This window comes from Salmo salar, chromosome ssa01 (assembly GCF_905237065.1).
Source record: "Salmo salar chromosome ssa01, Ssal_v3.1, whole genome shotgun sequence".
NCBI lineage: Eukaryota > Metazoa > Chordata > Actinopteri > Salmoniformes > Salmonidae > Salmo > Salmo salar.
This window is the reverse complement of record NC_059442.1, coordinates 51,339,272-51,361,488: the sequence shown is the minus strand read 5'-3', so window position 1 is coordinate 51,361,488 and position 22,217 is coordinate 51,339,272. Positions and strand designations below refer to the sequence as shown.

At 38.7% G+C, this 22,217-nt stretch overlaps 1 protein-coding gene across 3 annotated transcripts; it reads left to right on the top strand.

The window, feature by feature from the left end:
- Nucleotides 1-1,079: 1,079 nt before the first annotated feature.
- On the top strand, nucleotides 1,080-21,919 carry tiar (Nucleolysin TIAR). Of its 3 annotated transcripts, NM_001140407.1 has the most exon segments (13): nucleotides 1,097-1,268; nucleotides 6,639-6,735; nucleotides 8,685-8,834; nucleotides 13,939-13,993; nucleotides 14,496-14,583; nucleotides 18,099-18,174; nucleotides 18,511-18,619; nucleotides 18,721-18,816; nucleotides 18,960-19,044; nucleotides 19,599-19,722; nucleotides 19,855-20,012; nucleotides 20,402-20,440; nucleotides 20,539-21,919. In NM_001140407.1, coding segments are annotated over 13 exon segments (1,227 nt in total). In that variant the 5' UTR covers nucleotides 1,097-1,239; the 3' UTR covers nucleotides 20,660-21,919.
- Nucleotides 21,920-22,217: the final 298 nt, after the last annotated feature.

The window sequence follows — 22,217 nt, the reverse complement described above, 5'->3', positions numbered from 1 at the left end:
TTTCCTGTGGCGGTCCTCATGAGAGCCAGTTTCATCATAGTGCTTGATGGTTTTTGCGACTGCACTTGAAGAAACTTTCAAAGTTCTTGAAATTATCCATATTGACTTACCTTCATGTCTTAAAGTATTGATGGGCTGTCGTTTCTCTTTGCTTATTTGAGCTGTTCTTGCTTGGACTTGGTCTTTTACCAAATAGGGCTTTCTTCTGTATACCACCCCTACTTTGTCACAACACAACTGATTGGCTCAAAAGCATTAAGAAAGAAAGAAATTCCACAAATTAACTTTTAACAAGGCACACCTGTTAATTGAAATGCATTCCAGGTGACCACCTCATGGGGCTCTCGAGTGGTGCAGTGGTCTAAGGCAACTGCATCTGAGTGCTAGATGTGTCGCTACAGACACCCTGGTTCAAATCCAGGTTGTATTACAACTGGCTGTGCTTGGGAGTCCCATAGGGCGGTGCGCAATTGGCCCATCATCATCTGGGTTTGGCCAGTGTGGGCTGTCATTGTAAATAAGAATTTGTTCTTAACTGACTTGCCTAGTTAAATAAAAGTTACATTTAATAAAAAACATTTTTAAAAAGCTGATTGAGAAAATGCCAAAGCTGTCATCAAGGCAAAGAAGAATCTCAAATATAAAATATATTTTTTATTTGTTTAACATTCCATGTGTTATTTCATAGTTTTGATTCTACAATGTTGAAAATGGTTAAAATAAATAATTCGTTGAATGATAGATATAGAGATATATATAGGACATCAAATACTGTACAAATCAGCAGGAAATGAGCTCAAAGTAGTTTTAATTTAGAAAATATGTTCCCAGGTACTCCCATACATAGAGGTTTATGTGATCATATCCCACTGTAAGGTATGAAACGGTTCTGTTTTTGTCAACAGTCTGTTTGGGATTCTTGCGGTCAATTTGCTGTGTAGGCTACTATTTTTAACTATGTCCCCGCTGCCTCATTCGGGCGCTGCATCATTTGTGAGTGTTCACTGTTGGCTTGTTTTATTCTAGTGCTGACTGAACTTTCTTTTTCACTCCCAGTTCCTCTGTAGGCGACATGCGCATGTGCATCAGTCAGCTTCCTGGCTCTCCGGTTTGCGCCATTTTCTTTCTCTTAGCTAGCTAGCTTAGATACCGTGGAAATAAATTGATTTAGGCCCTCTTCTTATTTAATTCAGTACACCCAGTTAGTTAGTCGACATTTATGCCAATCGATTTCTGAACATGGAAGACGAAAGCCACCCCAAAACCCTGTAAGTAGTCAACACAACAATCACGACGTTGCCAAGTTAGCTTGCTAATGTTAGTTAGCTATCGACCTCAACAGCTTCCTCATTTCAACCTCTCACTCATCAGCATACTGTTTCTCTCCAAGTGAAACAAAGGTTACAAAACTATCAAGTAGGCTGACCAAACTATATACATAAACCTATGCAATAATATATTGCATGACACATCAGCGAGTTAGAACTACTTAGCTAGCAAGCTATTGGTATCTTCTTAGCTAGCTATCTTCATGTTTAAATGTCCCAATCATGGCTGGTCTAAGCTGAGGTCTGCACGCTCAACTTCGTTCTTATATCGAGAACGGAGTTGAACGTTCCTCAGCTTGGCTGGCTTTGGATAACGTTAGCTGTCAGCGAGGTGCTTTTAAAAATTTCGAAATAAAAGTCCTGCACGTACGCCATATGTGGACAATAAGTGAATAATTTGTGGTGGACTTTTATTTTGTTATGAGGTAAACAGAGGAAGTGGGCCTCCAACAGACTCACGTTTCAATCTGTTTTAATAATACGATCCTTTAAATATTTCTCAAATTCCCCCGTTATAATGATCAACCGTCCTGCCCATCAGTGCAGTAAATTTAATTAAATTGTATTTAACTTCTGGCTTCCCATGGACTGTTTTTGTCCAACCTAATACAATTGAAAGCAAAGCTAATGTATGTAAATCTCCCCGCGACCAACTAATTGTTTTCAGCAACGCAGGTGTATTTACTGTTGACTAACCCCATTCCATACAAACTTGCTCAAACGAGGCAGCAATGAAAACAAATGGGACTGTGTTGGCTTCAAAATCTGGGGTGCGAACTATGTTTCTATTCATGCGTTGATTGACATGGTAATTGCCCGATTGTATTGGAGAAAAGTTGAAAAAATTGAATCCTCTGACGCTGTACGTTAAATTGTGACTTCTCATGACATAACATACAGCACGCATAATGCAACTCATTCTGTGTCATAGTCTCTCTCCACCTGGTGTGTAGCTCTTCTCTCGCAGATTAAAAACAAGAAAGGGACAGGGTTTTTTTTTTTTTTTTTTCTTTTTAAAGTTTGCACAAATCTTTATTTAACTTGTTGTAAATAACAGTAACATGCAGAACATAAACATAACATAACAGCCAGAGGGAATCCAAAGAAATTAGAGAAAAAAAACAACAACTATTATATCAAATCAAATACAGACATATATCGAATACATTTTTTTGACATATTGTTTTGTATACGTTTTAAAGATTCGAAGTACTGTTCCAAATCAGATAAAAAAAATTAAGAAAAGGGGCTTTTTCTTCATAAATTTTGATTTGTGGATGAAAGATTTTCCTAATAAAATAAAGAGATTTATGACATACTCACGTTCAATTGTGGAATCAGTGTAGTAAAATAATATGTCAAACTTAGTAATATCAATGGTTGTATGCAATTTGCGGCTAAGATATAGTTTTACATCAGTCCAAAACACTTCACTATATAAACAATTACAGAATAAGTGTTCAATAGATTCAGTTTCTAGTTCACAAAAACTGCATTCACTGGTAACGTCAAATATATATTTAGAGATCAAGCTATTACACGGATAGCATCTATGGATTATCTTAAAGGAGATCTCCTTTACTTTATTGGTCACCATAAATCTGTGTGGAGTGAGCCAAGCACGGCGCCAGTTTACATCAAACGATGAAGCCCAACAAAATATCGCAGAGGGAATAGACTTCCTGTAGAAAATATCCCTTATTAAACGATTGTTGAATTTCGTATCTAGTAGACCAATGCCATTCAACTGAATATCGCTTACAATCGGAGATATTCCAAAATATGTATTATTCTGAAGTAAAGTTTTTATCCCATTAGGTATAGCTTTAATAACAGTGTCATATTCCTTGCTTGAAACCTCAAAGTTGTATCTTTCCATAAATTCTCTCCGTGTAAATAGATTCCCACTGTTATTAACCAATTGGCTGACAAGAACAATGTTTTTCGAGAACCATTTATGGTTAAATAACATCTTATTTCTATGTAATATTGACCCATTGTTCCAAATAAAACATTTATGAGGTGAAAAGTTGTGTTTATACAACAAAGCCCAGCACATTAAAGCCTGCTTGTGAAAAACCGCCAGTTTCTCAGGAATTTTACCCACAATATATGGACATAGAAAGGGACAGGGTAAGGGGGATACCTAGTCAATTGTACAACTGAATGTATTCATTTTTGCGTCATCACTGTAAGCCAACATGACTCTCAAAAGCTGCGACAGACGCTGTTTACTTCTGAAGATAACTTTAGCGCCGCCCTAAAATCCCGATTCATATTCGACACAAATCTTCAAATAGGTATGTAATGCCATTTTATATAAACTCTTTATAGTGTTTTATTTACAACTTAGGATAAGTTGGACAGATAAGCCATGTGGGAAACTGCTTTTTTCACCCTATCTCCCCCTTTCCCTTTCACACAGTAGGTTTCGCTTCCCCACCCGTCATTTAAAAAAAGACCAGACGGAGCTCATGGCCTTCTTCAACCATGCAGAGACGTGCAGCATGAAGGTCTCGTCATTGATTTTGCTGGAAAGGGGAGAAATTGTGCTTTACAATGGTGTTCATATTACAGTTGAGCTGGAAGTATTATGTTTTTTTGGGCACTAAAATAAGGACAATTGTATGTTACAGCACGATGTACAAAGGTGCGTCAGCTAACTATACATACATTGGTGTTAAGTCATGCCTTCCTCTTGTCTCCATACTGAAGTGGTGAGGTGAAAGTGTGTTATTTGAAATTAATCATCTAAAGTTAGCTAGTATCAACTCAAGTAGATATGTTAGCTAGCTACAGCTGTAACTATGCTACTTTGGTTGGTCTAGTTAGCTATAATAAATAATTAGGCTATAATTAATTGCAAACAGAGTGCCTTGGTCCTTCTTGTTTAACCAATTTAGGTCTTACTTGTTAACAGCTGGTGCGCAATCTCTAATATTATGCAAGTCTCAAGGTTCTGCTTGCATAAGTTAGAATACCTCATGATAAACTGTAGACCATACTATTTACCAAGAGAGTTTTCCTCTATATTTTTCTATGTGGTGGTAAATAGACAGCTAAGACCTCACTCAATGAGCTGTATAGAGTACCAGAGTATGAGTCATAATACCCATAAAACCTAGTGGTCAAACAGAGAAATGGTTCCAATCATTTTCCCACCATTCATTTTTCCCATAGGGGATTTTAGAAATACTTAAAATAAGGGCTGCGTTTCAAGTAGGCTTACCCTGGTGTGACGTTTTGATAACCATGTAAATCTATCTATCTAGGACAAGGTGATATCAATATATTCGCTTGTAGTTACCCCCCCTCTGTCAAAAAAAAAGGAAACGCTAATGTGGCTATCATAAAGAACTACAAATGCCATGATGATCTGAACGAGACTGCCAAATCGAGGCAATGGTAAGAATCTCTGGATTAACTATGTAATGTTAGATAAATGTGGTAATGAATAAATTGGCTACATTAATTTAAATTCTGTGAACTGTCTTATGCACGTTTTCAACTGACTCAATACCTGTTAGCAAAGGTGTCAGCTAGAGATGACGTGCAGGTTTTGAATGATGTCTACTTTGATGCTTATTAGAATTTTCGAATCTGAGAGTAAATAGAGCCGAATATATTGATAAAACTCACCTTGTCCGAGAGAGATTTACATGGTTATCAACATGTCACTTCAGGGTAAGCCTACTTGAAACGCAGCCCTTATTTTAAGTGTTTCTAAAATCCCCTATGGGAAAAATATATGGTGGGGAAACGATTGGAACCATTTCCCTGTTTGACAACTAGGTTTTAAGGGTATTATGACACCTCCACTGTGGGACTCTATATGGCCATAACCATAAGAAAATGTTCACCCAGAGGCGGCGCTCCCAGGGGTCCGTGCTTAGTCCCCTCCTGTACTCCTTGTTCACCCACGACTGTGTGACCGCCACTACTCCAACACCAGACGACTCAACGGTGGTAGGTCTGATCACTGACAACAATGAGAGAGCCTACAGGGATGAGGTCAGAAACCTGGCAATGTGGTTCCAACAACCTCTCCCTCAACATCAGCAAGACAAAGGAACTGATCGTGCACTACAGAGGGCAGAGCACTTCCACATCGACAGGGCTGTAGTGGAGCAGTTAGAGTTACTCGGTGTCCACATCACTAAGGAATAATCATGGTCCACACACACAAACACAGTTGTGAAGAGGGCACGACAACGCTGTGTCCTCCTCCTCAGGAGGCTGAAAAGATTTGGCATGGGCCCTCATCCTCAAAGTTCTACAGCTGCACCATTAAGAGCATCTTGACTGGCTGCATCACCGCTTGGTATGGCAACTGCTTTCCATCTGACCGCAAAGTGCTACAGAGGGTAGTGCGTACGGCCCAGTACATCACTGAGGCCAAGCTCCCTGCCATCCAGGACCTCTATACCAGGCGGTGTCAGAGGAAGGCCCTAAAAATGTTCAGAGTCCAGCCACCCAAGTCATAGACTGTTCTCTCTGCTACCGCACGGCAAGTGGTACCGATGCACCAAGTCGGGACCTAACAGGACCCTTAACTGCTTCTACCCCCAAGCCATAAGACTGCTAAATAGTTTGTCCGGGTAGCTATTGGTTAACTATTTAACTACCTGCATTAACCCATCACATACACTGCTGTTACTGTTTATTACCTATTCAGTTGCCTAGTCACTTTATCACTACCTATATGTACAAATCTACCTCAACTACTTCGTACCTCTGCACATCGACTCGGTAGTGGTACCCCGTGTATATAGCCAAGTTATCGTTACTCATTGTGTATTTATTCCTCGTGTTATTATTTTTCTATTATTTCTCATTTTTGTGTCTCTACATTGTTGAGAAGGGACCATAAGCATTTCACTGTTAGTCTACACCTATTGTTTACATAGCATGTGACTAATAACATTTGAAATAACTCTTTCAATCTACATTTTGTCAGATCTAGAGGCTATACAGACCTATAGGCTAAACTTTAAAATGCCTATATGGAACTTTTGCCTTTGGGGGTGCTCTATTGGTAAAAGGGGTCTCCTAGGCCTAGAGCCGAAAGTCCCCTAAATGGACATAATGTTTTTCCAGATATGTCCTCATTGTACAGGCAGGGCTACACCTTCCCACAACCATTAACAAAGGCAGATTTGTGTGCCTAAAACTAAAGATTCATGAGAGATTATTCCATAAATAACATTCAAAGCAACATTTTAAGCAACTGAACTTCCATAGTGTAGCCTATCCTTAAATCATCAGCTTCCAACCTTCTAAGATCACTAATTTACCCCATCTTTTTCCTAGGTATGTTGGTAACCTGTCCAGAGATGTAACAGAAATTTTGATTCTTCAGCTGTTCACCCAAATTGGACCTTGCAAAAGTTGTAAAATGATAACTGAGGTAAGATGTATTCTGCTCTATTAACTTTGATGATTTATGGAGACAATTAGTTTAATGGATTATGTACTAGGTCTAGGAATTCAAGTCAGTATACAGGGTACCTACTATGGTTAACCTTTGACTGTAACATTAGCTAGGTTTCTATCCAATTGGTGACAGATTTTCATGCAAATACGCAAAAATCTGCATAAAGAAAATATATGCATTTTCCCACCAGTGGTGTGTTTCCACCAAATGGAGTTGTTGCGGAGAAAAATCAGTGCGTGATGACGTGTCCTTTTTCACTTATTAAGTTTTCATGTACTGAATAAAATCTAAAGTTCAATGTGTTTCCATTGCATTTTCAACTACCGATAGTTTTGTGACGACAACTTTCTGCGTTAAATAGCAAATGTGCCAGCTCTGGTCTTGGCACATGCACTCTAGCCAACAGCTCGCAGATACAGTGCGGGTAGGCTAGTCTACATGAGATTATTATGGATAACTTGCTGACCAGAGCGCTCGCGTGTGTGCGTCCACATGTTGATTTTTGTCCACCCACACCAGAAGCGTTCAGGACACGCAGGTTGAAATATCAAAACAAACTCTGAACCAACTATATTGATTTGGGGACAGGTCTTAAAGCATTAAACATTTAGCTAGCTAGCTTGCTGTTGCTAGCTAATTTGTCCTGGGATATAAACATTGGGTTGTTTATTTTCCCTGAAATGCACAAGGTCCTCTACTCCGACAATTAATCCACAGATAAAAGGGTCAAAGTTTGTTTCTAGTAATCTCTCCTCCTTCAGGCTTCTTCTTTGGACTTTGGCAACCAACTTTAAGGTGCATTACCACTGCGGGATGACTCATTTATATAGTGTTAAAAGACACACACAGGTGTCTGTAATCATGGCCGGGTGTACGCTATGTTTTTTGTATGCTATTTTAATAATATGAGAATTAACCAATGATATCAGGCTACACCCGGCCATGATTACAGACACCTGTGTGTGTCTTTTGACACTATATAAATTAGTCATCCCGCAGTGTTTGTCATTATACCCTGATGAAGACCGCTTGTCTGTCGAAGCATTGTACATAAATATTTTTGCATCTGAGCTCCTAGTGTGCGGCTCTCCTTTTATTGTTTTAAGAAAACACACCATAACATTTACGCAATTGCCTTGACACATCAAGTAGAGAAAATGTCAATTGTAATTAGGATAGGCCTACTCTTTCATAAACTATTTAGCCTAGATCTTTGCAGAACCTAAAATGTATCTTTAAATAATTTCATCGTCACCCAAAAGGGATCGGATTCAGCACCTCCCCTAACTTGGGAGTAAACCTTTCTAATATCCTCCTTGCACTTACCGTAGTTACAGGGGGAGAAGGGTAAACTTGGTCTACCATGGGGTGCTGATGTAATGGCCTCTAGTGGACATGTCCTCGAGTTTCTCGACATCTCCAGCGTAGCTGGGTGAGATGGTATAGGCTACCATCCATATGAACTAGATGACGGTCTTTGGTTTGATCTCTTTTTTTGTTGTCCTGAATGTCTTGTTTAGTCAGATATATCAGGGGATATTTACTAGTCTAAATGAGGTGTTTTCTGTTTCGGCTACTTTTCTCTTCCCTTTTTGTAAATGTATGATTAGGCCTTTTTCAAATGCCTCCAAATTGGTAACTGAGTCCTCTACTATTATAGTGGGATATATCTAGATTGCTTGTTATTTTTTTAAATAGATAAAACAGCCTTTAGGTTATCCTATGGCATACCTGTCCCAAAGAGGAAAGTCAGGGTTATTGAATCCCAGCCTTTTAAACAATGTTACATATTGCAACACAATGTTGATGATACATGGTAATCCCCCCAATAGAGTAACATGGTTACTCAGTTCTTGCAGTTGTATTCCAAATAATGTTATATGTTTGGCAATAATATACTCTCCCAACTTTTTTTTTCTCAGCAACCCGATAGCAGGAGGATGAACTCTTCTGTCGGATTTTCTGTTTTGCAGCAATCAAGCAATGACCCGTATTGCTTTGTGGAGTTCTTTGAACATAGAGATGCTGCTGCTGCCCTAGCAGCCATGAACGGGAGGAAGATATTGGGAAAGGTAATTTTTTCCATTCAAATGTAGTACTCTGTGTGGAGGCAGTTTTCTTTCTAAGAAGTGCTGGTTATAACTAGGGTTGAATGGCAGGAACCCAGTTACTGAGATTTACCGCACAGCACCACTCCCTTTTCCCCGGGATAAATAACTGCAAGAAACCGGTAGATTATTTATATGAACAGGATGGGTGAAATGGAACTGTTAAATTACATGCCATGTCTAAATCGAGATTGCATGTAGACGTATCAGCTCATCATGGTAACTTTTGTTCTTGTGACAGGTAGGCCTACGTTTGCTGCAGCATAGCCTATGCTACAGTAATATAAAGACAGAATGCACGTCTAATTTACCCATCTCTGGCTTTGGTGGGTTACCTTGTTGTTTTCATAGTGAAGATAAAAACATTTTATTTCAGCTGCAGAGTTTTTAAACAGCCTGTCACTCGAATGTCGTTGCTATAAATTAGTGCACTTGCAAGCACTCTTCTCGCAGTCTTTCTCTCTCTATCAACTCCATTCTAATTCCATCCAAATAGATAATCCTGCTCTAGATTGATATATAGCCCTATATTTAGATGTCCTAGCCTACCTCTCAGGTAATACATTCAATGCAGTATCAGCCTTATATTTAGCTAATTAATGATGGGTTGTGCATAATAAGCTTTTAACTTATAACCTCTGTGTGTGCGTATTGTGCAAGAGACCTGTGCTCCGCTGACCTCTCCTTAAAAATGCTCCTTAGCTCTTGTAGTCCCATGCAGGAAAAGCTAGACTAGAATAGCTTGCTGGATATACTTCTTTTGAGCATTTTTTTATACCAGTAGACTATTTGAAGAGGGATGCAAGCTCTTTTTTGCTGAATGTTAAATACAGCAGCCAATAGAACTCATGGGTAGTTTGAAGGAAGAGCGAACGCGCAATGGCAGTAGGCTATAGCAGTTATTTATTCATACCCATGACCATTCTTGAAGAGAAGTGAAAGCCTTCTGCATCTAATTCTAGACCTATGTTATTCATGGATGCCATTAGAATGATGAAGGTGAGGACAAAACTTATTTCATTTTACTTTTGAAAGCGAGGAAGGAATGAAGCAACAATAGAGTTTGAGGAGGTAGGCTAATAACATTAGGGGAAATATTATGAAAGGTATATAGAGTGCATTCGGAAATTATTCAGACCCCTTGACTTTTTCCACATTTTGTTACGTTCCAGCCTTATTCTAAAATGGATTAAATAAAACTATTTCCTCAGCAATCTACACACCATATACCCCATGATGACGAAGCGAAAGCAGATTTTTAGACATTTTTGCTAAAGTATAAAATAAAAGCTGAAATACCTTATTTACATAAGTATTCAGACTCTTTGCTATTAGACTCGAAGTCGAGCTCTGGTGCATCCTGTTTCCATTGATCATCCTTGATGTTTCTACTACTTGATTGGAGTCTACCTGTGGTAAATTCAATTTATTGGACAAGATTTGGAAATGCAAACACCTGTCTATATAAGGTCCCACAGTTGACAGTGCATGTCAGAGCAAAAACCAAGCCATGAGGTTGAAGGAATTGTCCGTAGAGCTCCGAGACAGGTTTATGTCGAGGCACAGATCTGGGGAAGGGTACCAAAACATTTCTGCAGCATTGAAGGTCACCAAGGACACAGTGGCCCCCATCATTCTTAAATGGAAGACGTTTGTAACCACCAAGACTCTTCCTAGAGCTGGCAACACGGGCAAACTGAGCAATCGGGGGAGAAGGGCTTTGGTCAAGGAGGTGACCAAGAACCCGATGGTCACTCTGACAGAGATCCAGAGTTCCTCTGTGGAGATGGGAGAACCTTCCCAAAGGACAACCATCTCTGCAGCAATCCACCAATCAGGCCATTATAGTAGAGTGAAGCCAGACGAAGCCACTCCTCAGTAAAAGGCACATGACAGCCTGCTTGGAGTTTGCCAAAAGGCACCTAAAGACTCTCAGACCATGAGAAACAAGTTTCTCTGGTCTGATGAAACCAAGATTGAACTCTTTGGCCTGAATGCCAAGCGTCACGTTTGGAGGAAACCTGGCACCATCCCTACAGGGAAGCATGGTGGTGGCTGCATCATGCTGTGGGGATGTTTTTCAGCGGCAGGGACTGGGAGACTAGTCAGGATCAAGGCAAATATAAATGGAGAAAAGTGTAGAGAGATCCTTGATTTAAAAACTACTCCAGAGTGCTCAGGCCCTCAGACTGGGGCGAAGGTTCACCTTCTAACAGGACAACGACACTAAGCATACAGCGAAGACGACGCAGGAGTAGCTTTGGGACAAGTCTCTGAATGTCCTTGAGTGGCCCAGCCAGAGCTAGGACTTGAACTCGATCGAACATCTCTGGAGAGACTTGAAAATAGCTGTGCAGCAACGCTCCCCATCCAACCTGACAGGGCTTGAGAGGATCTGCAGATAAGAATGGGAGAAACTCTCCAAATACAGGTGTGCAAAGCTTGTAGCGTCATACTCATGATGACTCGAGACCGTAATTTCCGCCAAAGGTGCTTTAACAAAGTACTGAGTAAAGTCTGAATACTTATGTTAATGTGATATCAGCTTTAATATATATATATATATATATATATATATATATATATATATATATATATATATATATATATATATATATATATTTGCAAACATTTCTAAAAACCTGTTTTTGCTTTGACATTATGGGGTAATGTGTGTAGATTGAGGCAAAACATTTTTTTTAAAATAAATGTTATAATAAGGCTGTAACATAACAAAATGTGGAAAAAGTCAAGGGGTCTGAATACTTTCCGAATGCACTGTATATGTGTCAGCCTACTAACTATACAAATAGTCCCTATTATATAATTAAAAATATATAAAATACGGAAGCCTATACCTATGCTGCACCAGAATCATACATGGTTTGAACGAGGTGCGACAATTTCAGTCCATATAATACAATAAGGTACAGTAATACAGTTCACACTCAAAGATTAGCCTTCTGGAGCTAGTTTAATTTATTTACACGAGAGCATATAGCTAACGACGTCTATGGGCTTTTATGTCGTGCGTAATGTGTAGTAGCCTATATCATGTATAGTTGAAGTCGGAAGTTTACATACACTTAGGTTGGAGTCATTAAAACTAGTTTTTCAACCACTCCACAAATTTCTTGTTAACAAACTATAGTTTTAGAAAGTTGGTTAGGACATCTACTTTGCGCATGACACAAGTAATTTTTCCAACAATTGTTTACAGACAGATTATTTCACTTATAATTCACTGTATCACAATTCCAGTGGGTCAGAAGTTTACATACACTAAGTTGACTGTGCCTTTAAACAGCTTGGACATTTCCAGAAAATTATGTTCATGGCTTTAGAAGCGTCTAATAGGCTAATTGACATCATTTGATTCAATTGGAGGTGTACCTGTGGATGTATTTCAAGGCCTACCTTCAAACTCAGTGCCTCTTTGCTTGACATCATTGGAAAATCAAAAGAAATCAGCCAAGATCTCAGACAAAAAATTGTAGACCTCCACAAGTCTGGTTCATCCTTGGGAGCAATTTCCAAACGCCTGAAGGTACCACGTTCATCTGTACAAACAATAGTATGCAAGTATAAATACCATGGGACCTCGCAGCCGTCACACCGCTCAGGAAGGAGACGCGTTCTGTCGCCTAGAGATGAACGTACTTTGGTGCGAAAAGTGCGAATCAATCCCAGAACAACAGCAAAGGACCTTGTGAAGATGCTGGAGGAGACAGGTACAAAGGTATCTATATCCACAGTAAAACAAGTCTTATTTCGACATAACCTGAAAGGCCGCTCAGCAAGGAAGAAGCCACTGCTCCAAAACCGCTATAAAAAAGCCAGACTACGGTTTGCAACTGCACGCGGGGACAAAGATCGTACTTTTTGGAGAAATGTCCTCTGGTCTGTTGAAACAAAAACAGAACTGATTTGGTCACTATGACCATTGTTATGTTTGGAGGATAAAGGGGGAGTCTTGCAAGCCGAAGAACACCATCCCAACCATGAAGCACGGGGGTGGCAGCATCATGTTGTGGGGGTGCTTTGCTGCAGGAGGGACTGGTGCGCTTCATAAAATAGATAGAATCATTAGGCAGGAAAATTATGTGGATATATTGAAGAAACATCTCAAGACATCAGTCAGGAAATTAACGCTTGGTTGCAAATGGGTATTCCAAATGGACAATGACCCCAAGCATACTTCCAAAGTTGTGACAAAATGGCTTAAGGACAACAAAGTCCGGGCCATCACTAAGCCCGGAACACAATCCTATAGAAAATAGTGGGCAGAACTGAAAAAGTGTGTGCGAGCAAGGAGGCCTACAAACCTGACTAAGGTACACCAGCTCTGTCAGGAGGAATGGCCCAAAATTCACCCAACTTATTGTGGGAAGCTTGTGGAAGGGTACTCAAAACATTTCACCCAAGTTAAACAATTTATAGGCAATGCTACCAAATACTAATTGAGTGTATGTAAACTTCTGACTCACTGGCAATGTGATGAAAAAAATGTATACTGAAATAAATCATTCTCTCTACAATTATTCTGACGTTTTCACATTCTTAAAATAAAGTGGTGATCCTAACTGACCTAAGACAGGGAATTTTTACTGGGATTAAATGTCAGGAATTGTGAAAAACTGAGTTTAAATGTATTTGGCTAAGATGGATGGAAACTTCCGACTTCAACTGTATATATTGGAAAACTGCACAATCATTTGGCCATTTTTGGGCTTGGGCTCATTAAATATTGTTAATGTAGGGATCATAAAATGTATTTAATATATGGCTCATCAGGCTCAGGTAGCATCAGGTTAGAATGTTCTTGCTGATCAAAGCTCCAGACATATGTATATGCCTTATAATGCTTTTGAATGACACTTCCGGTTTTGGTGGGAAACACCGGGTCACCTGGGAGAAAAGGGATTTATTCTCAGGATGGAACATCTGTAAAATACCGGAATAATATTCAACCCTTGTTGTAAACCTTTCACAGTTGCTTTAAGGGACATGGAATGAATGTCTTTGCTCTACTTACGTTTCATTGTTCTGTGAACTGTTTTTTCTTCAGGAGGTCAAAGTAAATTGGGCAACCACTCCAAGTAGCCAGAAGAAAGACACATCTAGTAAGTGTTTACATTTGAACTTTTTCATCTTTTACTACAAAGGCAGTAAAAAATAATAAAGACAATTCTAAAGGCACTCGCAGATCTGAGCTATCTTTGTTTATTTTTTCTCAGTAAAAAAATCTATGATGATTTATTGTCACACACCGGATAAGTGCAATGAAATTTAGTGGTACAGTCACATACGTGTTTAGTGGGTGTAGCGAAATGCTTGTGCTTCTAGCTCCGACAGTGCAGTAATATCTAACAAGTAATATCTAACAAATACATAACATATACCCAATACACACATCTAAGTAAAGGAATGGAATTAAGAATATATAAATATATGGACAAGCAACGCTTTAAATGCCTTGTTCAAGGATGCATCAACAGATTTTTTACATTGTCGGCTCGGGTATTCGAACCAGGGACCTTTCAGTTACTGGCCCACTGCTCTAACTGCTAGGCTACCTGCAACCCACTTTAGAGAATAATAGTTATTCTGTCTTGATCATTTCAGATCACTTCCATGTGTTTGTGGGAGACCTGAGCCCTGAGATCACCACTGAGGATATCAAAGCTGCATTTGCACCTTTTGGGAAAATCTCGTAAGTTGCTTTGTGTTTTAAGCTTGTCGGATTTAGTATGTTGTTTCCAGACTTGTCATCCCCTGGAAATAGTTTTTCTCTGTTATTTTGTCGAATCATTCGAGTAACTTCAGAGTTCTTCTCATAATAAATGTGTTTTGTAAGAGGTCCATGAATAGATGTGTAACCACATACAGTATATACAGTGCATTCGGAAAGTATTCAGACCCCATGACTTTTTCTACATTTTGTTACGTTACAGCCTTATTCTAAAATCTATTAAATTGTTTTTCCCCCTCATCAATCTACACACAATACCCCACAATGACAAAGCAAAAACAGTTATTTAACATTTTTTGCAAATTTATTAAATAAAATAACTGAAATATATCACATTTACTTAAGCATTCCTTTACCTAGTACTCTGTTGAAGCACTTTTGGCAGCGATTACAGCCTCGAGTCTTCTTGGGTATGACGCTGCAAGCTTGGCACAACTGTATTTGGGGAGTTTCTCCCATTCTTCTCTGCAGATCCTCTCAATCTCTGTCAGGTTGGATGGGGAGAGTTGCTGCACAGCTATTTTCAGGTCTCTAGAGATGTTCGATCGAGTCCGGGCTCAGGCTGGGCCACTCAAGGAAATTCAGAGACTTTGTCCCTAAGCCATTCCTGCGTTGTCTTGGCTGTGTGCTTAGCGTCGTTGTCCTGTTGGAAGGTGAACCTTCACCCCAGCGCTTCCCGAGCGCTCTGGAGCAGGTTTTCATCAAGGATTTCTCTGTACTTTGCTCCGTTCATCTTTCCCTCAATCCTGACTAGTCTCCCAGTCCCTGCTGCTGAAAAACATGATGCTGCCACCACCATGCTTCACCGTAGGGATCGTGCCAGGTTTCCTCCAGACATGACACTTGGCATTCAGGGCAAAAAGTTCATTCTCGGTTTCATGAGACCAGAGAATCTTGTTTCTCATGGTCTGAGAGTCCTTTAGGTGCCTTTTGGCAAACTCCAAGTGGGCTATCATGTGCCTTTTACCGAGGAGTGGCGGCCAGCTCTAGGAAGAGTCTTGGTGGTTCTAACTTCTTCCATTTAAGAATGATGTAGGCCACAGGGTTCTTGGGAACTTTCAATGTTGCAGAAATTCTTTGGTACCCTTCCCCAGATCTGTGCCATGACACAATCCTGTCTCGGAACTATACGGACAATTCCTTCGACCCCTTGGGGTGGTTTTTGCTCTGACATGCACTGTCAGCTGTTGGACCTTATTATAGACAGGTGTGTGCCTTTCCAAATCATGTCCAATCAATAGAATTTACCCCAGGTGGACTCCAAGTTAAAGAAACATCTCAAGGATGATCAATGGAAACAGGATGTACCTGAGCTCAATTTCGAGTCTAATAGCAAAGGGTCTGAATACTTATGTAAATAAGATATTTCTGTGTTTTATTTGTAATACATTTGCAGAAGTTTCTAATCTTGTTTTCGCTTTGTCATTATGGGGTATTGTGTATAGGTTGATGAGGACATTTTTTTTCTTCTTTAATCCATTATAGAATAAGGCTGTAACGTAAGAACATATGGAAAAAGTCAAGGGGTCTGAATACTTTCCGAATGTGTTGCATACTGTAGATGTAATTCCTTTGACTATTGGTTGAAATAACATTTCAAAGCACATCACACCCAGTCTCGATACATACATCTCTATCCCTGTTTTGATCATTTGTGAAAAGCAGGATGACAGAACAAGTGACAAAGTTGTAATTGTAATTCAATTGTAATTCATAGATATTGACTTTCAGTCTGTATCTAAAACCACACTAATTTCACAGCCAACATTGAATGTCAGCTTTCTATTTTCCCCTCATGCTTTTTTGATAAATGTAGGAAATGGTAAGTAGTTTGGGATGTCAAATATAAGATTGCAGGTCAAGCTTTGTATGTGTAACCCTGAAAAGCATTCAGCCTTTCAGTAGTTGTGAGTCTCAGTTAAGTAATAGCGTTCTGGTTATTTTACAGAAATGCTCATAGGATTGGACAGGAGCTTGAAGTCTAACAGCAAGGAACTGTGCACACTGGAAACTCAGATGTAGACATTTTTCTCATATCTATTTATTCTATACCTTTCTTTTTGTGTTTTTGTATTAACATGACCTAGTTTAGTATAACAAACTCCAATATTCAATACATATACTTAAGATTTGTGTAAAACTGATTCTGGTTTGTTAATGTTGATAGTTTTATGCTCCTTTCCTAAAAATCTGAAAATGTTTTCAAATTTGCAGCTCCCCAAACTCCATAATGGTGGTAAAGAATTTACCAGGAAAAATAAAGAAATCTGTTAACAGGCCATGTATGCCATTTTAATTCCTTTTTTCTCTTTGATATTTATATATATTTATATTGGTAGGATGAACACCATCAGCAGATATTAGGAATGCATGGTAGTCCATAAGTGTTGTGGATTATAATTGGTGCACTGTTTGACAGGGAACCCTTAACTGAAAATGAATCTGGAGAAAGAAGCAGTTAAACTATCAGTGTATGTTGCATTTCTTTGTACTTGTTTTTGTTTTCATCAGTAATCAGTTGAGGGTTTTTAAGGTAGTTAAAGGTGCTTGAATTCTGTAATGTAATTTCAGAAAATGTCCATAGTATGTCTGCCGCTAATAGTGGAATGATAGTGTTTGACAGTATCACCTGACCCAACGGTGACCTGATATGCTGTGATATTCTCCTATTGATTTGTCCCGCCAGAGCGACATCTGTCGTCAAAATGGGAAAGCTGTGTCTGACTTTGTGGCTGTGTTATCTAGTGGTAATCGCTCTGCCATTTCCTGGTTGCAAGAAATTCTCCGCTGTTCACAAAATTACAGTTTAAGTGAGAGCTAGCACTGAATAGTGTAGGGAATCATTGTACCATCTAAATCGCTGTGTTATTTACCTTTTCAATAACAAATTGTGCTTTTTTTTTTTTCTTCTGCTGTTTGAAGCTGGTGGACCAAAACCGAAACGGTTTCAGCTTCAAACAGCTGTAAAAACGGTATTTATTGTTATTGAAAATGTATTTCACAGCGATTTAGATTGTAAAATGATTCCCTATTCAGTGCTTGTTTTCTCACATAAACTGAAGTTGAGTGAACAGTGTAGAACTTTAGCAACCAGGAGATGACATAGCGATTTCCACTAGATAACAATGCCACAAAGTCAGAACAGCTTTCCCATTTTGATGACGGATGCTGCTCCGGCGGGAGAAATCAATAGACTGATATCACAGCCAAACACAACACTGGCAGGTACAGTAAGTAATACTGTAAAACACTATCATTACACTGTTAATGCAGATATATTATGGACCTTTTCTGAAATTACAATGCAAAAATTAAAACAAATCCTATGTGTAGCACCTTTTAAGATATTTATTGGGATTTTAGGGGACAATGTAGTCGATTCGAAGTTCAGTGTGTGTGTGTGTGTGGTTCCTTTTAATTTATGCATGTTATACAGTGGTGCAATGGTCTGATGCTATTGTCTTGTGTCCTTCCAGGGATGCTCGTGTTGTGAAGGACATGACTACAGGGAAATCAAAGGGGTATGGATTTGTGTCCTTCTATAACAAACTGGTAAGGCTCCGGTGCAGGAACACAAGATGAAGGTTATTTCTATTTCTGTTTACTATTTTCTATTTTCAGTAGATTTGATCTTTTAGACAATTTTTAAGTTTTATAAATAAGTACACTGTAAATGCACATTTTGTGTTCTCTGTTGGTCGTTTTGTAACTTAAGTACAAGTTGTAGTTTATTTGATAGTTAATTATTCCTGTTGAATATATATTGTTATCCATCCATTTAGGATGCAAAACTGGTTTTAAATGACATAATAGCACACAGTTTATAGAATATGTATAGAACAATGTAGAATCTGGAGAGGAAACGTTGTCTTTTGTTTTAAACAACAGGATGCAGAGAATGCCATTGTTCACATGGGGGGACAGTGGTTAGGGGGACGCCAGATAAGGACCAACTGGGCAACTCGCAAGCCACCCGCCCCAAAGAATGTGCAAGACAGTAAGTATGAGTGAGATAAGACTGTGTTGATTTAATAGAGTTGAAATGGGAGTTATGAGGCTGAATGTTCATATTAATCTCTTTTTGTATGTTTACACCAGATGGCTCGAAGCAGCTGAGGTTTGAAGATGTAGTGAACCAATCCAGTCCCCAGAACTGCACTGTGTACTGTGGAGGAATCCAGTCCGGACTATCAGGCAAGTTAATTTAAACATGAAAAGTTACTCAGACTGTTTAGAATCAATCGTTAGATGTTCCCAACAAATAGAGTTTGGGAAACAAAGACTGGGTTGGCAGACAAAGGTGGATGATTGTTTAATTGAAATCTTTTTCCTTGCAGAGCATCTCATGCGACAGACATTTTCGCCCTTTGGACAAATCATGGAAATAAGAGTTTTCCCAGAGAAAGGTTACTCTTTCATCAGGTACCGTTTTGTTCTGAGCAAAGATTCCCTATTTTGTTTATGTACAACACTATGTATTGCCTCATTCTGCCTGTAGATGACAGTACCGGTACATGACTCAATAATAAATCTTCTACTACTACACCAAAAGCCCCCAACAATAATGTCTACTGTAGAATCCAATCAGATTTATTTGTGAAAGTAGTTAAATGGTTTTATTACATCCTTTTTTGGTTATGCTTTATAATAACTTGGATATTATTATTATTATTATTATTATATATCCTTATAAATTATTTTAAGCATGTTTTAAATGGTATAAATGCTCATGAATGAAATAGTAATTTATGAATAGTATGTACACTCTTTCTATAAATAGTTTGTTTATTCATAACTTATTACAGTGTGTTTTCCTATGATTGGTATTCTTGAAACGGTACTTATTACTTAACACTGTCAACCATAAAAAAACTAAATTCCTCTCATGTTGCACATTTTTATTTTACATTGTGATTGCAGTGCTGAATTATTTTCTTGGCCACTGTTTCTTGCCGACATTTGTGTTCTTCTGACAGGTTCTCCTCCCATGAAAGTGCTGCCCATGCAATTGTTTCTGTAAATGGAACATCCATCGAATGCCACATAGTGAAGTGCTACTGGGGAAAAGAATCCCCCGACATTGCCAAAAGCGTACCACAGGTAGGACACAAGTATCTTTAATTGAGACACTGCTCAATTAAAATATTGACATTTCCTAGTGCACATACTTTTATTTTTTATTTTGTCACCCAGAAAATGATTGTATTATGATCAATTGTATCTTTTAAACAGATGGAGTATGGTCAGGGTCAGTGGGGACAATGGAGCCAAATGTATGGGAGCCCCCAGGCCCAGCAGTATGGACAACAGTACATGGCAAATGGTTGGCAAGTGCCCTCTTATGGAGTGTCTTATGGACAGTCTTGGAATCAGCAAGGATTTGGTGTAGAGTAAGTATAAACTAATTACTCAGATCATGCCCATTGTGAAATGCTCTTGAAAGGAGAATTATTTCCTTAGTATCCAAACCCGTTCAGTTGTTTGTAGCGCTTGTTCATTAGTGTTCTTTTTTTCAGACTATATACTGTAGGCTTCCTGGTGTGATTGCACAAAAGAGGCTCACATTGCTGGTTAGATTCAGAACATTTTTAACAAAGACTGTTTGCTTTCCTCAACAGTATCTATTTAACACTATTACTACTTTTCTGTCGGCAATATTCTCCTTAACCACAGTTTCTTGTTGACATTTGCAAGCATAGGCCTATATCCAGTGTCATCGCAAACCTGGTGAAATGGATTGACTCCAGAGCTACACTAAACTATGAGATCTTGTTCACAGGGACTCCATTCTGGCTGCAGCAGCACAGAACCTTTCAAGGTGACAAATGCAATCAGTGTTTTTATAGCCCAAAGCTTTCACTTACCAGCCTCTGTATCATTCTGTGACCCTTGTTGTGGTTGTCTTCTCTCTTGCAGACAGTCCCAGTCCCCAGCCTGGGTTGGGGGGTTTGGATCCCCGGCACCGTCCCAGCCCCAGACCGGTCCTGTGATGCCCAACCAGGGAAACTTCAACATGGCTGGCTACCAGACACAGTGAGCAGGCTCTCACTCATATCAATAACACAGGCATGTCACCAAGTCAGAATTAGTGGACTTTCAGTTAGGAGAACATAAAGAAATTAGCATTGTAATCTAATCATCTGGAGAGATTGTGATAAAGCAGAGAAGATCAGGAACAATAGCTTAACTCTCAGATATATGAGGAAGCAAATGTTATTTATAAAGACAATTAGTGAGGGGAGGGGGCTGTTTTTATTGGCTGAAGTTATGTACAAATGAAATGTCAACAGGTGGTTGAAACAAAACTTGGACTGAATTTTCATGCTTTTATATAGGGGATATCTTTAAAAAAAAAAATACAAAAAAATGAGTTTTTGTTTACTACTTAATGTAGCCTAAAACGGACTTAAAAGGTCATTTGAATACCCTAGTTTGTCACAGGACATTGCATAGGTACATAATGTACATTTTCTGAACATAAAGCTCTTTAAATTGTTAGTTTCTCCCCATCAACTCTGATTGTGCATTTGCTGATTTTTAAATCACTTTCTGAACTTTTGACAGATGTGAGTAAACACATTTTCAGTCTCCTGTTTTGAAGCACTTTTAGGGTTCACATGTTAGCTGTAAATCTTCAAATGAAATGGATTTGCGTGCCATTATGTATATTTCCGTTTTATTTGCTTCACTCTCTTCATCTCTTGACATTGTACTAGCCGAATTTCTTGAAAATGCGTGTAAATCTGTATGCTATTATTTGATTATACCTGTAAATGTCACTTATAAAGGAAAAGGGTCAGGAAGGGCAAACATTTATATAACCCTCAACCTGATTTAAAATAAGGATTTCCAAGCATGTACTCTTTAGTAACACAGGACCTCCCACAAACCTAATTCTGTATATACTGTAGATGGGTGTGCAATGCAGGGCTGACATATTGAATATATTCAATAACATTTACAAAGAAGCCTTAATTTAAATGTCAGTTACTGCACCATTTATTATTTTACTCACTGAAGCCCTGTTAGAAACCTGAACTCTAAGATTTTAGAACTGATGTTTTTACCATTTAAAGTTGTGTGCCATTTTCAGCTAATAGCAGGCGACGAGGAATTAACATTTCCTGGAAACATTGAGGGTGTATTGCACGTTTTTGAAAATGTATTATCTTGGTTGCTCAAAGTATTGAATGTAAATGGCAGAATTGTTTTAATGATGAATAAAGCTCAGCGATTGACAAAATTCCCTTTTCAATGTAAAAGGGTCTCAATAAAAATGATTATTGGAAGAAAATAAGCTGATTTCTCTCCCCCCCTCTTGTTTGTGTTCAGTGCATTTACTGTAGTCTAATATAAGTCTTGAGCTATGTTTGCCTAAACGGGGAGCAAATAATGTGAAGCTAATGCTTTATAACAATTTTCATGAATTACATTACTCAAAATACTACATATTACTTGACACTAAAACTGTACAATTAATACATGAATAATTAAAATGACTTATGATCCTTAAAATAGCCAAATGCTCCTTTTAAACAATACCATTTCTAGTGAAAAGAAAGGGTTGGACGCCTTTTAAAATAAAACCTAATTAT